Source organism: Bison bison, unplaced genomic scaffold, assembly GCF_000754665.1.
Source record: "Bison bison bison isolate TAMUID 2011002044 unplaced genomic scaffold, Bison_UMD1.0 scf7180017864362, whole genome shotgun sequence".
NCBI lineage: Eukaryota > Metazoa > Chordata > Mammalia > Artiodactyla > Bovidae > Bison > Bison bison.
Genome location: NW_011494934.1, coordinates 4,435,201 through 4,448,572, shown reverse-complemented (window position 1 = coordinate 4,448,572; position 13,372 = coordinate 4,435,201). Strand labels below are relative to the sequence as shown.

At 38.3% G+C, this 13,372-nt stretch overlaps 1 protein-coding gene across 6 annotated transcripts in view; it reads left to right on the top strand.

Moving 5' to 3' along the window:
- Positions 1-13,372, top strand: part of MYO6 (myosin VI) — a 158,144-nt gene that overhangs the window by 88,632 nt on the left and 56,140 nt on the right. For all 6 annotated transcript variants that reach the window (XM_010855252.1, XM_010855253.1, XM_010855257.1 and 3 more), the window contains 4 exons: positions 4,487-4,631; positions 5,730-5,887; positions 7,210-7,301; positions 9,189-9,261. In XM_010855252.1, coding sequence (XP_010853554.1) covers positions 4,487-4,631; positions 5,730-5,887; positions 7,210-7,301; positions 9,189-9,261 — 468 coding nt within the window. The remainder of the gene's footprint in view (positions 1-4,486; positions 4,632-5,729; positions 5,888-7,209; positions 7,302-9,188; positions 9,262-13,372) is intronic.

Sequence of the window (13,372 nt, the reverse complement as noted above, 5' to 3'; positions counted from 1 at the left end):
AGGAGATTAGGTCTCAGCCTGCACGGAAGGAGCAAAGCAACAAAAGACAACAAACAAATACTACTAGGAGTAATGCCCATACATATCAAACTATCTAGGTAAACCATGTTTTACTTATGTAGCAAATCTATTAAATAACCAGCATATGGAAGCTTATACCTCATGCGAGAGAATTACCAAATTAACTATACATCTATTAGAAGTCTCTAAACCCCACTCCCCAAACAATTTTAGTACACCTACCAAGTACTGTAGGTCATTTAAAAAAACAGAAATAAAACATACATCAGCCTTTGTAATTAAGCGTTTTTCATAACATATAAACAGTGTTCAGATATAAACTGTTAACTAAATATTTTTTCTAAATATGATTTATGTAATCAAGACTTTCTTAAACAAAGACACATCTTAGGAATATGATCTGTACAAACTTACAGTAGTGTAAGACTGTTCTATACATCAGTGTCTCTTTTGCTATCTCGTATACAGGGTTATCGTTACCATCTTTCTAAATTCCATATACATGCGTTAGTATACTGTATTTATGTTTTTCCTTCTGGCTTACTTCACTCTGTATAATAGTCTCCAGTTTCATCCACCTCATTAGAACTGATTCAAATGTATTCTTTTTAATGGCTGAGTAATACTCCATTGTGTATATGTACCACAGCTTTCTTGGAAGTCGACAGTCTTAATGGCTTTCAGACTGAGTGTCTGTGAGTCTGTGACCGCAGCATCAGATGACAGAGTATGGTATGTAAGAGTACGTTGTCTAGGGCTAATCTGTTCACCGTGTGTTATCTGCCTATGTGATCTGGGGCAGGAACTTAACCTCTCTGAGTCTCGGTTTCCTCACCTGTAAAGTGGGAATAATAAATACCAGGTCCAACCTCATGTCGTAAAGAGGAATAAATGAGTTGAATATTTGTAGAATGATGCAAATACTTATGCCTGCCATGTAGTAATCACTGTGTTTTTAATTCATAAGTAAAATAAAAATAGTGATTAATCCCAGTTTAAAATGAAACAAGCAAAAAGAAAAACCAGGCAATATCAGGTATATACTTAGTATGCATTAAAATTTGTATTAGTTTTTTTTTTGAGGGATTTGAAAATGTAATGAATGTTGGAGTACATTTTCGTTTGCTCTGTGGCATCATTATACCAAGGGAGCATGCAGGAATTCCAAGTATTAATAATATCCAAAAATGTTTAGTTAATGCACACTTTGGAAATATTGCTTGTTTGAAGTGATAGGTGGCATGTTCACACACCTCGTGTTATTACCCTGTGGCGCAGGTGTACACAGAGAATCATGAATGTGGGTCTAGTTAGTTGAAAAGCATTTAATTGTCAAAAGGCACTTAGTAGATATTTACATTGTCTTTTATTTTTCTTCTCTAACTTCCTTCTGTTGAAGGGAAAATGAGGAGAAAGCAGAGCAGATTGGAATGAGGCAATAAATCAAAAGAATTAATAAACTAAGTCTTTTTTATTTTAATAGCTAAGATTTTATTATATTAATCTTCATCGTTCCTATAATCCTTCCTGTAGATTCAGATGATTTCTTTCTAGTTAGAATTTATTTTTTCCTGTCTCAGAGAGCTCAATTTTGGCATGACCTTGCAGTTTGAAAAAGCTCTGGATATTTTGTAATTATTTTATCAGAAAATTTATTCTTTAGTAAATATGATGACAGCTCCCATTGCTATTTAGAAGTTTGTACTTGATGGAAATGCAAAAAATACCTATTGGGACTTCATATGTTTTTAAAATTCCACATAACGAAATATACGTTATTATAAGAACAATTGTAAAAAATTGTTCAAAGAAGTTCATTTTTAGAAGGTGTGACATGAAAGCCTTACATTATTTTATAGTGTTTTTTTTTTTTTTGCATTTTTGAAACTTTTAATGTTTTAAAAAACTTTTAATTTACTAGCATAAATATTTTATGCTGCTGCTGCTTCTGCTAAGTCGCTTCAGTTGTGTCCAACTCTGTGAGACCCCACAGATGGTAGCCCACCAGGCTCCCCCAAGGTCCCTGGGATTCTCCAGGCAAGAATACCAGAGTGGGTTGTCATTTCCTTCTCCAGTGCATGAAAGTGAAAAGTCAAAGTGAAGTCGCACAGTTGTGTCTGACTCTTAGCGACCTCATGGACTGCAGCCTACCAGACTCCTCCATTCATGGGATTTTCCAGGCAAACTTTGCAAAACAGTTAAAAAAAGAAGCATTGAAATGAATTGATCAGTTATTGGTGGTAAATTTTTTGAGTTATGTAATTTTAGATCATGTGTATGTGTGTACAAACTAGTAGTAATTTTATTTTCCTGGAATTAAAGGTTTAATATGTCTTCTAAGTATTCCTCTTCCCTTATTGTTTTTTCCCACTTTATTTAAACAATTTGTATTGAGTTGCACAATAATCACTCTAATCAGTTTTAGAACATTGTCATCACTCCAGAAGGAACTCCATAGCCTTCAGTAGTTACTCCCCAACCCTCCCGAATACCTAGCCTTTAGGTAGCCAGTGTTCTACCTTGTCTCTGTCAACTGGGTGTTTCATATAAATGAAATCAAACAATATGGGCGTTTTGTGACTAGTTTCTTTCACTTAACATAGTGTTTTCAAGGTTCATTCATGTTTAAACATCTGTCAGTACATCATTTCTTTTTTTGCTGACTAGTACTTCATTGCACGGATATATACCACATTTTATCCCTTTGTCATTTGAGGAACTTTTAGGTTGCTTCGACCTTTGGCTATTATGAATATTGCTACTGTAAACATTCATGTGCAGGTTTTTGTGTGCATATATTTTTTCATTTCTCTGTGTGTATGCCTAGGAGTGGAATTGCAGAGTCATATGGTAATTCTATATTTAACCTTTAGAGGAATTATTGATTTTCAAAGTAACTGAATCGTTTTACATTCTCACCACTCTAGTGCATGCAAAGTGCTGCCTCATTGTGGTTTTTATTTGCATTTTCCTGATGGATCAAGCTGCTGAGCATTTTTTCATGATTTTATTGGCCATTTGTGTATCTTTTTTTTGAGAAATGACTGCTTATATTCTTTACTCATTTATTTGATTGCCTTTTAAAAATTCACTTGTAAGAATTTTTAAGTATATTCTGAATATAAGTTCCTTATATATATAATTTGCAAATATTTTCTCATATTCTGTGATTTGTCTTTTAAATTTTTGATAATGTTCTTTGAAACGTAAAAGGTTTTCACTTTGATGAAATTCAATTTGCACATTATTTTCTTTTGTTGCTTATGGTGCCATATCTAGGAAACCAGCCTAGTCCAAGATCATATGGATTTATGTCTGAATTCTTCTAAGAGAATTGTGTTAACTCTTACCTTGAAGTCTTTGAGTTTATTTCTTTGTATGGTATGAAGTAGGAGTCCAGCTACGTTCTTTTGCCTGTGGACGTCCAGTTGTCCAATGCCATTTGTTTGAAATGCAATTCTTTCCTCAATGAATTGTCTTGACAACCCCTTATTCATATGAGATCTCATAGTCTATTTCCCCTGAGACCAGTCTGTTAAATAGTTTATCTATTTGTCATGATATAATTCTCATATGATTACATGCATTCTTTGTAATTTTGAAATTAGATAGTCTTAAATGAATCATTTATACAGTCCTAAAATATTATTTTATTATTATTAATAAGACGATAATTATATGTGCTTATTATGCACCAGACGCTCTTCCGAGCAATTCACGTATCCACCCTTACTAGTCTTCATAACAACCTTATTAGATTGATACAGTTACTATCCTTATTATATGGGTGAGGAAACTAAGCATAATAAGTAACTCATTCAAGGTCACACAACTAGTAAATTCTAGAGCCATAACAGCCCGGAGTCTAAAGCACTATTGTATGCTGTCTTTCTATAAGAAGCATTTTGAAACAGCCTCAATAAATAGGAACCTTGTAGATATGATGTTCAGAAAAAATAGCCGTGGCCGCCTTACCCTCCTCCTTTGTCCCCGAGTGTCACCAGCACATGCATGTGTGCACACTCACACCTGCCCCTAGACAAACATCCACACCCACACTGACATCAAGACGTTTACCACTGAAATTACTCCTTAACGTTTTCTGCAGTCATGTGAGTTTTAGTGATAAGGCATTCTGTTACTCCAGAGATTTAATATATTAACAAGGTTTGTAATCTATCATTAGTATATTTCCCTTGCAGGGTCATGGAAAATGAAACCCTGATAGGTTAAAATTTTGGCGGGCTGAAAGGGTTGTGTCATGGGCTGCCCTGAATGAGTTGCCCAGTGACCTTGGCAGTATGAGTGTCTGACAAGGGTGGGGAACGAGGGAGGTGAAATTAAAAGTCACAAATAAGCCTTGTCTTATTCATAGCTGTGTCAGTGAAGTGTATTTCCTAAGAAATACCTCTTGAAAATCTCATGTAATGTTTATTAATTGCAAATTAAAATGTGTTTTCGTTAGGTGGTTGTAATCTGAAGAATAAATCTACTCAGTCATTGGAATATTGTGCTGAATTACTGGGTCTGGATCAAGATGATCTTCGTGTAAGTTTAACTACAAGAGTCATGCTGACAACAGCAGGGGGCACCAAAGGAACAGTGATAAAGTAAGTTCCCTGCTCACTGCTCCTTGCAAGTCCTGCCTTGTGAGGGAAAAGCCAGATCCTGTCTCTGTTCCTTGCTGAGTAAGGCAAAGGAGTGTGTCAAACCATTTCAATAAATTTAAAAAGTAAGGATAAAAAAAGCCCTTTTAGCTACACAGAAAATCCTGTAACTTACTTTCAGAAATATTAGCAAGGTATGTTTAGCCTGGTTCTCTGCTAAGCTAATTCCCAATTATTGTTATGATGAAGAAAATCTGTGCCTGCAGTAGCATGGTCCTTCAGAGACATTTCTGGAGGCCACGGGAAGGCTGGTAGAAGCCCCGGCTGTGGTCCTCTGCTCCATTTCCCCTGTGTGCTAAAGCAGTTCTATGTTTTATGGATGGAGTGTCCACATAAGAGTCCCTTTAGGAAAGGGTTCTTCTGCAAGAAATATACGTTGGGAAACCACTGTTTAGAAGAGATTGAAGTATTAGTCTGACCTGAATGACTTTTAAGATTTCTTTCGAAGTTTGATAATTCTTTCTGGTGTTCCCAAGGTGCCTCATGCTTTACGACAGCATTTGGCACAGTGTCTGGAAGTTCTTTTGTGTGGCACTCTCTTCATTGGACCGTGTATGTATCTACAGCGTCTGATGCTGTTATGCCGTGTAGTTAATTAATACTTAGATGAAAGAGTACAGTTGGACAGTTTGGATTTTAAGATAAACTTTTTTTCCTTAAGCAGTGTTAACAAATTACTGAACTTTAAAGTTGTCTGGAATTAAACACAGTTTCTTTTGCATTTAAGAAAGTCACCTGGAAGATTATTCCTCTGAATAAATTTCTTGTGTATTCAGCATGTACCGTGAGGTATAAAATTAAGGTTAAAAAGATGTTTTGAGCCTAATATTCTTTTACTCAATAATAGGTCTTTAATTATAGATAATTCTCCTGTAGTATTTTACTTGGCCCTATTTATTTGTTTCCATTCACAAATGACATTTTGTAGCTGTTTATTTTCTCCTTCGCGTTGACTGTGCATGCTCAGCTCTTGGGAACCTGGTGTTGTTTCCATAACGTATTACTAGGAAGAATTTCTGTTGACTCGGTCTTCTGTTACAGGGTACCCCTGAAAGTGGAACAGGCAAACAATGCCCGGGATGCCCTGGCAAAGACCGTCTATAGCCATCTTTTTGATCATGTGGTCAACAGAGTGAACCAGTGTTTTCCTTTTGAAACATCATCCTATTTTATTGGAGTCCTGGATATTGCTGGGTTTGGTAAATATAGTTTTGTTTGTGAGTTTGTATCTTTGATATTTTTACACTGAGTTTTTCCACACATGATTAAAATTTTAAAAGCCTTTTTTCCCTGTAGTACCTTTTACTTAATGTATTTCCAGTTATGTGTCCATACTATCATTTCATTTCATAATATGATTTAAATGTTTCAGGAAAAAAGGAAAGACTTGTGGATTTTGGTCACACTAATGCTTAAAATATTGATTGAAACTACTGTGGGTAGACATGTCTCAGTACTCTTAAATGAGTAGAGCTGAATAAAGTCCTCAGTGTTGCTGATAAAGAGAATTGACTCATTAAGACCATTGACTCCAGTGTAGAGCTGGGTACAGGTTGACCCAGCACAGAGGCCAAACTCATGACTATGTATAAAACTCCATCCTTACCGATAGTTGTCAACAGAGAGCTATGTCCAGTTAATTTCTGCCGAATGCGTAAGATAAATATTTGAGAGGAATTGTGGGTGTGTATGACCAGAAATGAAATGAGTCATTCATGTCTGAATGCTTTGTTCGGAATGACCATGTTGTAAAAATCTCGCAGTAAGTCTGACCATTTTTTTTATTGAGCTTTATCAGTGTGGGCGTTCCTTCTGTCTGTGCACAAGTGGTGTCCTTTGTAATTTGTTTGCAGTTGCCATGAGAAGATATGAGTGTTTACATTTTTGGGAAGGGCAGAGTTTTGTTTTTGATGTGATATATATTTTGAAATTTACAATAAAGCATTACCTTTTGTTCAGAGCTAGAGAAACACTCATCACTGACTTGAGAATTTCATAGTCTTCAGACATGGGTTTCTTGGTCTGCACCAGTTTGTGCCAGCACATGAATACACAAAGTCATAACATTTTAAAGCTGCAAGGATCTTAGAAATAATGTAATACAACTCCTTAATTTTAGAAATGCATCAGTATCTATAATATTTTTGCTAACTACAATCTCACAGATTATACAGAAAAATATGAAGTGCTTACATTTTAAGTCATTTTCTTCAATTTAGATTGCTTTAACTCCTGTACCTTAAAAATATGTCACAAGTGACTTATATTTTATATCTTTTACTGTATTATATTTATTTAACAAACAACTTTTTGTCAAGCTGAGATGTTTCTAATACTTAATTTTAGTGCCTATCAAAATTTAAGTCTTGAAATAAGAGCATTTGAGGATTATGAAACAGTTATACATACATTTTAACATACTGTTAAATTAAGCATTGATACAATAAAATTTTATCCTAAGTTAAATTTATTAATGTGAAGTTGATGTGATGATGACTCTTGATTCTGGTTTTATTTTCAGAGTACTTTGAACATAACAGTTTTGAACAATTTTGTATCAACTATTGCAATGAGAAGCTTCAACAATTTTTTAATGAAAGGATTCTGAAGGAGGTAATTGGCATACAATTTAGATTTAAGAATGGCCCTCTATTTTAAATTTCAGGGTACAGAGATAGACTGTAGTTACCCGGATGGATGGGGTGTGGTGTAACGTGGCCCAGGGAATCAGAGAGGCACTGCGTGGGCTGTGGGGGCACATCCTAAGTGTCGATGTGAGCTGAGCTTAGGGACCAAGCTAAGTAAAAACTCTAAAATAGGCGCCTCCTCAGAAGTGAGGGAATCTTGCCTTTTACTAGTGACTTTTACTAGACTTGAAATTCTTCTTGTTTCGTTTCCTGATTCGGCTCTTTCCTCCTCCACTGCCAATCAGCAGTCTCTCACCCAGTCCTGGGCACCCCTCTCTTCCCCTGGGTCTCTGCTTCTGCCTACTCGTTACCTGCTCACCCTCTCTCTGTATATGGCAGTGGAGCCCCCAGATTGGGAGAGTCCACGGGCACTGGCCTGGCCTGCCTCCCTAGCCCTGCCAGGTTACACTGTGCACTGCCAGTGGCCTGTTGGTGGCGTGTTTTTGGCCGGACACCGTCTCTGGTCGGGTAAGGAACTTCCCGCTCCTACTCATAGTAGGTAACTGTGGACCTGTCCTGCACTTACAGTCTCAGGTCTTAGCAAAGTTCCTTTGTAACACTTGAGAGTGCACAGTAAGTATAGGTAACTTTGAATCAGTAGATTTGTGATTAGTCTCACCATTTTTTACCTTGTATTTTGAATTTTCTGCTGTTTCCTACTAATACTCTTCCCTTTCCTTCCTTTGAGCTGTTTGAGATGTATCTTCCTGGGTGAAGCAAATAGAGTTAAAGGGAACTCAAAATTACCCCGTTAGTCTAGTCCAGCCCTTTGTTTTACAGATGAAGAAACCACAGCAGTTCAGTGACTTCCGCAGGTCTACACCCACCTTCCTGGCTGCTGGTTCATAGCGCTGTTCCCTTCATATGAGCACTGCTGTTTTCTCAGCTCCCCTCTGAATCTGGACTTGAAATGTCAAATCCTTTCTTTCCTGCTCCCATCCCATTCATCTTTTCCTCCTTTCTTACTATGTTTTTGTCCTTTTGGGTTTCCCAGCACATTCCAACTTTTATATCTCTCCTTATATATTATAGTTAAGCCAGTTCTGGCATAAACAAACAGGTGAAAACAAGTACTTAGCAGTTAAGAGGGTTTCTCTGAAATGTTTCCTCCGGCTGCCTTAGTCCTTCCATTACTGTGTGAAGTTTGGCATGTATGTTTCTCATATAACCTGCCTTAATTCTTCCCTTCCTACCAGCCCAGCAAGCTTTGTCTAGAAACTGCATGAAGAGGAGACAGTCTTGATTTATGTTTATAACAGTTCTTTAAAATAAAAGTGAATTTCAGATTCAGATTGAGTTCAAGTGGACACTGCCTCCTAGAACGACAGAACCTTCTGCTAGTATGTCTCTTAGGAGGAAATATTTAAACATTCCGGGGGAAAAATAAGAAATATACATAACCCTGAGTTCATTGCATTGCTCACTCATCTGTGATAAAATTCCTGCCTGCCTGCCCTGGTCTTGTCTTGGGTTTGAGTGATTATTAACAGATCCCTGTGTCTGTGCCTGGCTGCCCAGCGTATTTCAGGGAAAGCATGCTTATCTGTGAGGGAACGTTTGCACATATGTAAATCGTGTGTTATGTTGGCCATTGAAGGTGGTTTCACCACCTTCAGGGTGATTTCACCTTGCCTTAGGGGCAAGGATTTTTCTTCCCTAACGTTTTGTAAGACTTCTCAGTTACCCAGTCAATTGGTGTGAACCTTTTGTACACTGACTAATCAATAAATGTTACGATTATATCTGGCACCAAACTGAGTCTTTCCTCTCACATGACATCTCCATATCTGTGATTGTGATCATGTTTTTCTAGGAACAAGAACTCTATCAAAAGGAAGGTTTAGGTGTGAATGAAGTGCATTATGTGGATAATCAGGACTGTATAGGTATGTATTGTTTTTACTCCATTTTGGGGAATTACGGGAAGATATAGTGAATGTTTTTACTAGTCATTCTTCTATGCTCTGTGATTGATACTTCTGATTATGGGACTTGAAACTGTGGTATTCAAGAGAGGTTTTACTTCTCTAGCACTGCTAGGAAGTTGTTTTTTCACATGAAGGCACCAAATTCAGCTATACTGGAAGTATTCTGAAAATTTCTTCTGTTTACCGTGATGGGCATTTTCTTTGTTAAACAGTTAACACGTGGCTAAGTTAAGGAGGAAACAAAACCGTTCAAGCAGTGAAGGGATTCCTCACTTGGCGTGAGGAAGCCCGTGGTATAGCAAGGTCCCCGCGGGGTCTGCAGGGGCTTCGCTCAGCGTCTGCCGTTCTTCGTCTCTGTTCTCTGGACGTTGGCTCTACACTCCAGGTGGTGGCAAGTAGGCCTCACAAGTTCAGTGGGTCCCATCAGATAATGCCACGCAGCAGGAGAACAGTCTCTTTCCTGGTCTGTTGTTGGTAGAGAGACCTTGCCCTGTTGTCACCCAGCTGGTGCTCAGGCTGTCTTTTCCTTCCAGCCGATCTCTAAAATCAGCTGTTGGGTAAACCTTGCTGTGAAAGTGGAATTTGGCAATTGAGCCAGTAACTCTTGCTAGATTTGAACAAGAGAGAACAGCAGTGGTAAAAACAACAACACAGTCACAACGATAATACTTTATATAACTTCTCAAAGGACTCATATCCTGCCTGGTCCACTTAGCATATCCCTCCACATACCTCGTCCTTTCTCAGATCTTCGTGCCTCTGATGGTGTCATTGGATGTCTTGGCTGGAACGCCTCCCCTTCCGTTTACATTTCTGCCCACTTCCATGTCCTGCATCTGTCAGAATACTCTCGTTTACAGCTCAGTCAGTGTGCCCCCCTTCACCCCCACTAGCTGCCCAAGATGCATCTTTCTCTGACCAGTGCAGTTAGAGTCTTCATTTCTCTTCCTGTGTCCTGTAGCCGTTATTTATAATTAATTAATTAATTTTTTAATTGAAGGATAATTGCTTTACAGAATTTTGTTGTTTTCTGTCAAACCTCAACACGAATCAGCCATAGGTACACACATATCCCCTCCCTTCTGAGCTTCCCTCCCATCTCCCTCCCCATCCCACCCCTCTAGGTTGATACATAGCCCCTATTTGAGTTTCTTGAGCCATACAGCAAATTCCCCATGGCTATCTATTTTACATATGGTAGTGTAAGTTTCCAGGTTACTCTTTCCATACATCTCACCCTCTCCTACCCTCTCCCCATGTCCGTAAGTCTATTTTCTGTCTGTTTCTCCATTGCTGCCCTGTAAATAAATTCTTCAGCCATTTTTCTAGATTCCGTATATGTGCATTAGAATGCAATATTTATCTTTCTCTTTCTGACTTACTTCACTCTGTATAATAGATTCTAGGTTCATCTACTTCATTAGAACTGACTCAAAGGCGTTCCTTTTTATGGCTGAGTAATATTCCATTGTGTATATGTAGTACAACTTCTTTGTCCACTCATCTGTTGAAGGAAATCGAGGTTGCTTCCATGTTCTAGCTATTGTAAATAGTGCTGCAGTGAACAATGGGATACATGTGTCTTTTTCAGTTTTGGTTTCCTCAGGGTATATGCCTCGAAGTGGGATTGCAAGGTCATATGGTGGTTTTATCTTAGTTTTTTAAGGAATCTCCATACCTTCTTCCATAGTGTATGTATCAATTTACATTCCCACCAACAGAGCAAGAACGTTCCACACCCTCTCCAGCATTTATTGTTTCTAGACTTTTTGATGGTGGCCATTCTGACTGGTGTGAGGCGATAATCTCACTGTGGTTTTGATTTGCATTTCTCTAATAATGAGCGATGTTGAGCATCTTTTCATTTGTTTATTAGTCATCTGTATGTCTTCCTTGGACGAATGTGTGTTTAGGTCTTTTCCCACTTTTTGATTGGGTTGTTTGTTTTTTTGATATTGAGTTGTATGAGCTGCTTGTATATTTTGGAAATTAATCCTTTGTGAGTTGTTTCATTTGCTGTTAGTTTCTCCCATTCTGACAGTTGTCTTTTCACCTTGCTTCTAGTTTCCTTTGCTGTGGAAAAGCTTTTAAGTTTAATCAGGTCCCACTTGTTTACTTTTGTTTTTATTTCTGTTACTCTAAGAGGTGGGTCATAGAGGATCTTGCTTTGATTTATGCCATCGAGTGTTCTGCCTATGTTTTCCTCTAAGAGTTTTATAATTTCTGGTCTTACATTTAGGTCTTTAATCCATTTTGAGTTTATCTTTGTGTATGATGTTAGGAAGTGTTCTGACTTCATTCTTTTCATGTAGCTGTCCAGTTTTCCCAGCACCATTTATCGAAGAGGCTGTCTTTGCTCCACTGTATATTCTTGACTCCTTTGTCAAAAATAAGGTACCCATAGGTGCATGGGTTTATTTCTGGTCTTTCTGTCTTGTTCCATTTGTCTGTATTTCTGTTTTTGTGCCAGTACCACACTGTCTTGATGACTGTAGCTTTGTAGTATAATTTGAAGTCAGGAAGGTTGAATCCTTCAGCTGAATTCTTCTTTCTCAAGACTGCTTTGGCTATTTGGGATCTTCTGTGTTTCCATGTGAACTGTGAAATTTTTTGTTCTAGTTCTGTGGAAAATGCCATTGGTAATTGGATAGGGATCACATTGAATCTGTAGATTGCATTTAGTAGTATAGTCATTTTCACAATATTGATTCTGCCTACCCAGGAACATACAATAGCTCTCCATCTGTTTATTTCATCTTTGATTTCTTTCTTTCATTCAGTTCAGTCGCTCAGTTGTGTCTGACTCTTTGCGACCCCATGAATCGCAGCACGCCAGGCCTTCCTGTCCATCACCAACCCCCGGAGTTCACTCAGACTCAACATCCATTGAGTCAGTGATGCCATCCAGCCATCTCATCCTCTGTCGTCTCCTTCTCCTCCTGCCCCCAATCCCTCCCAGCATCAGAGTCCCTTCCAATGAGTCAAGACTTCGCATGAGGTGGCCAAAGTACTGGAGTTTCAGCTTCAGCATCATTCCTTCCAAAGAAATCCCAGGGCTGATCTCCTTCAGAATGGACTGGTTGGATCTCCTTGCAGTCCAAGGGACTCTCAAGAGTCTTTTCCAACACCACAGTTCAAAAGCATCAATTCTTCGGTGCTCAGCTTTCTTCACAGTCCAACTCTCACATCCATACATGACCGCTGGAAAACACATAGCCTTGACTAGAAGGACCTTTGTTGGCAAAGTAATGTCTCTGCTTTTGAATATACTATCTAGGTTGATCATAACTTTTCTTCCAAGAAGTAAGCGTCTTTTAATTTCATGGCTGCAGTCACCATCTGCCGTGATTTTGGAGCCCCCAAAAATAAAATCTGACACTGTTTCCACATCTATTTCCCATGAAATGATGGGACCAGATGCCATCTTCGTTTTCTGAATGTTGAGTTTTAAGCCAACTTTTTCACTATCCTCTTTCACCTTCATCAAGAGGCTTTTTAGTTCCTCTTCACTTTCTGCCATAAGGGTGGTGTCATCTGCATATCTGAGGTTATTGATATTTCTCCCGGCAATCTTGATTCCAGCTTGTGCTTCTTCCAGCCCAGCATTTCTCATGATGTACTCTGCATATAAGTTAAATAAGCAGGGTGACAATATACAGCCTTAACATACTCCTTTTCCTATTTGGAACCAGTCTGTTGTTCCATGTCCAGTTCTAACTGTTGCTTCCTGACCTGCATACAGATTTCTCAAGAGGCAGGTCCAGTGGTCTGGTATTCCCATCTCTTTCAGAATTTTCCACAGTTTATTGTGATCTACACAGTCAAAGGCTTTGGCATAGTCAATAAAGCAGAAATAGATGTTTTTCTGGAGCTCTCTTTCTTTTTCGATGATCCTGTGGATGTTGGCAATTTGATCTCTGGTTCCTCTGCCTTTTCTAAAACCAGCTTGAACATCAGGAAGTTCACGGTTCACGTATTGCTGAAGCCTGGCTTGGAGAATTTTGAGCATAACTTTACTAGCATGTGAGATGAGTGCAATTGTGTGGTAGTTTGAGCATTCTTTGGCCTG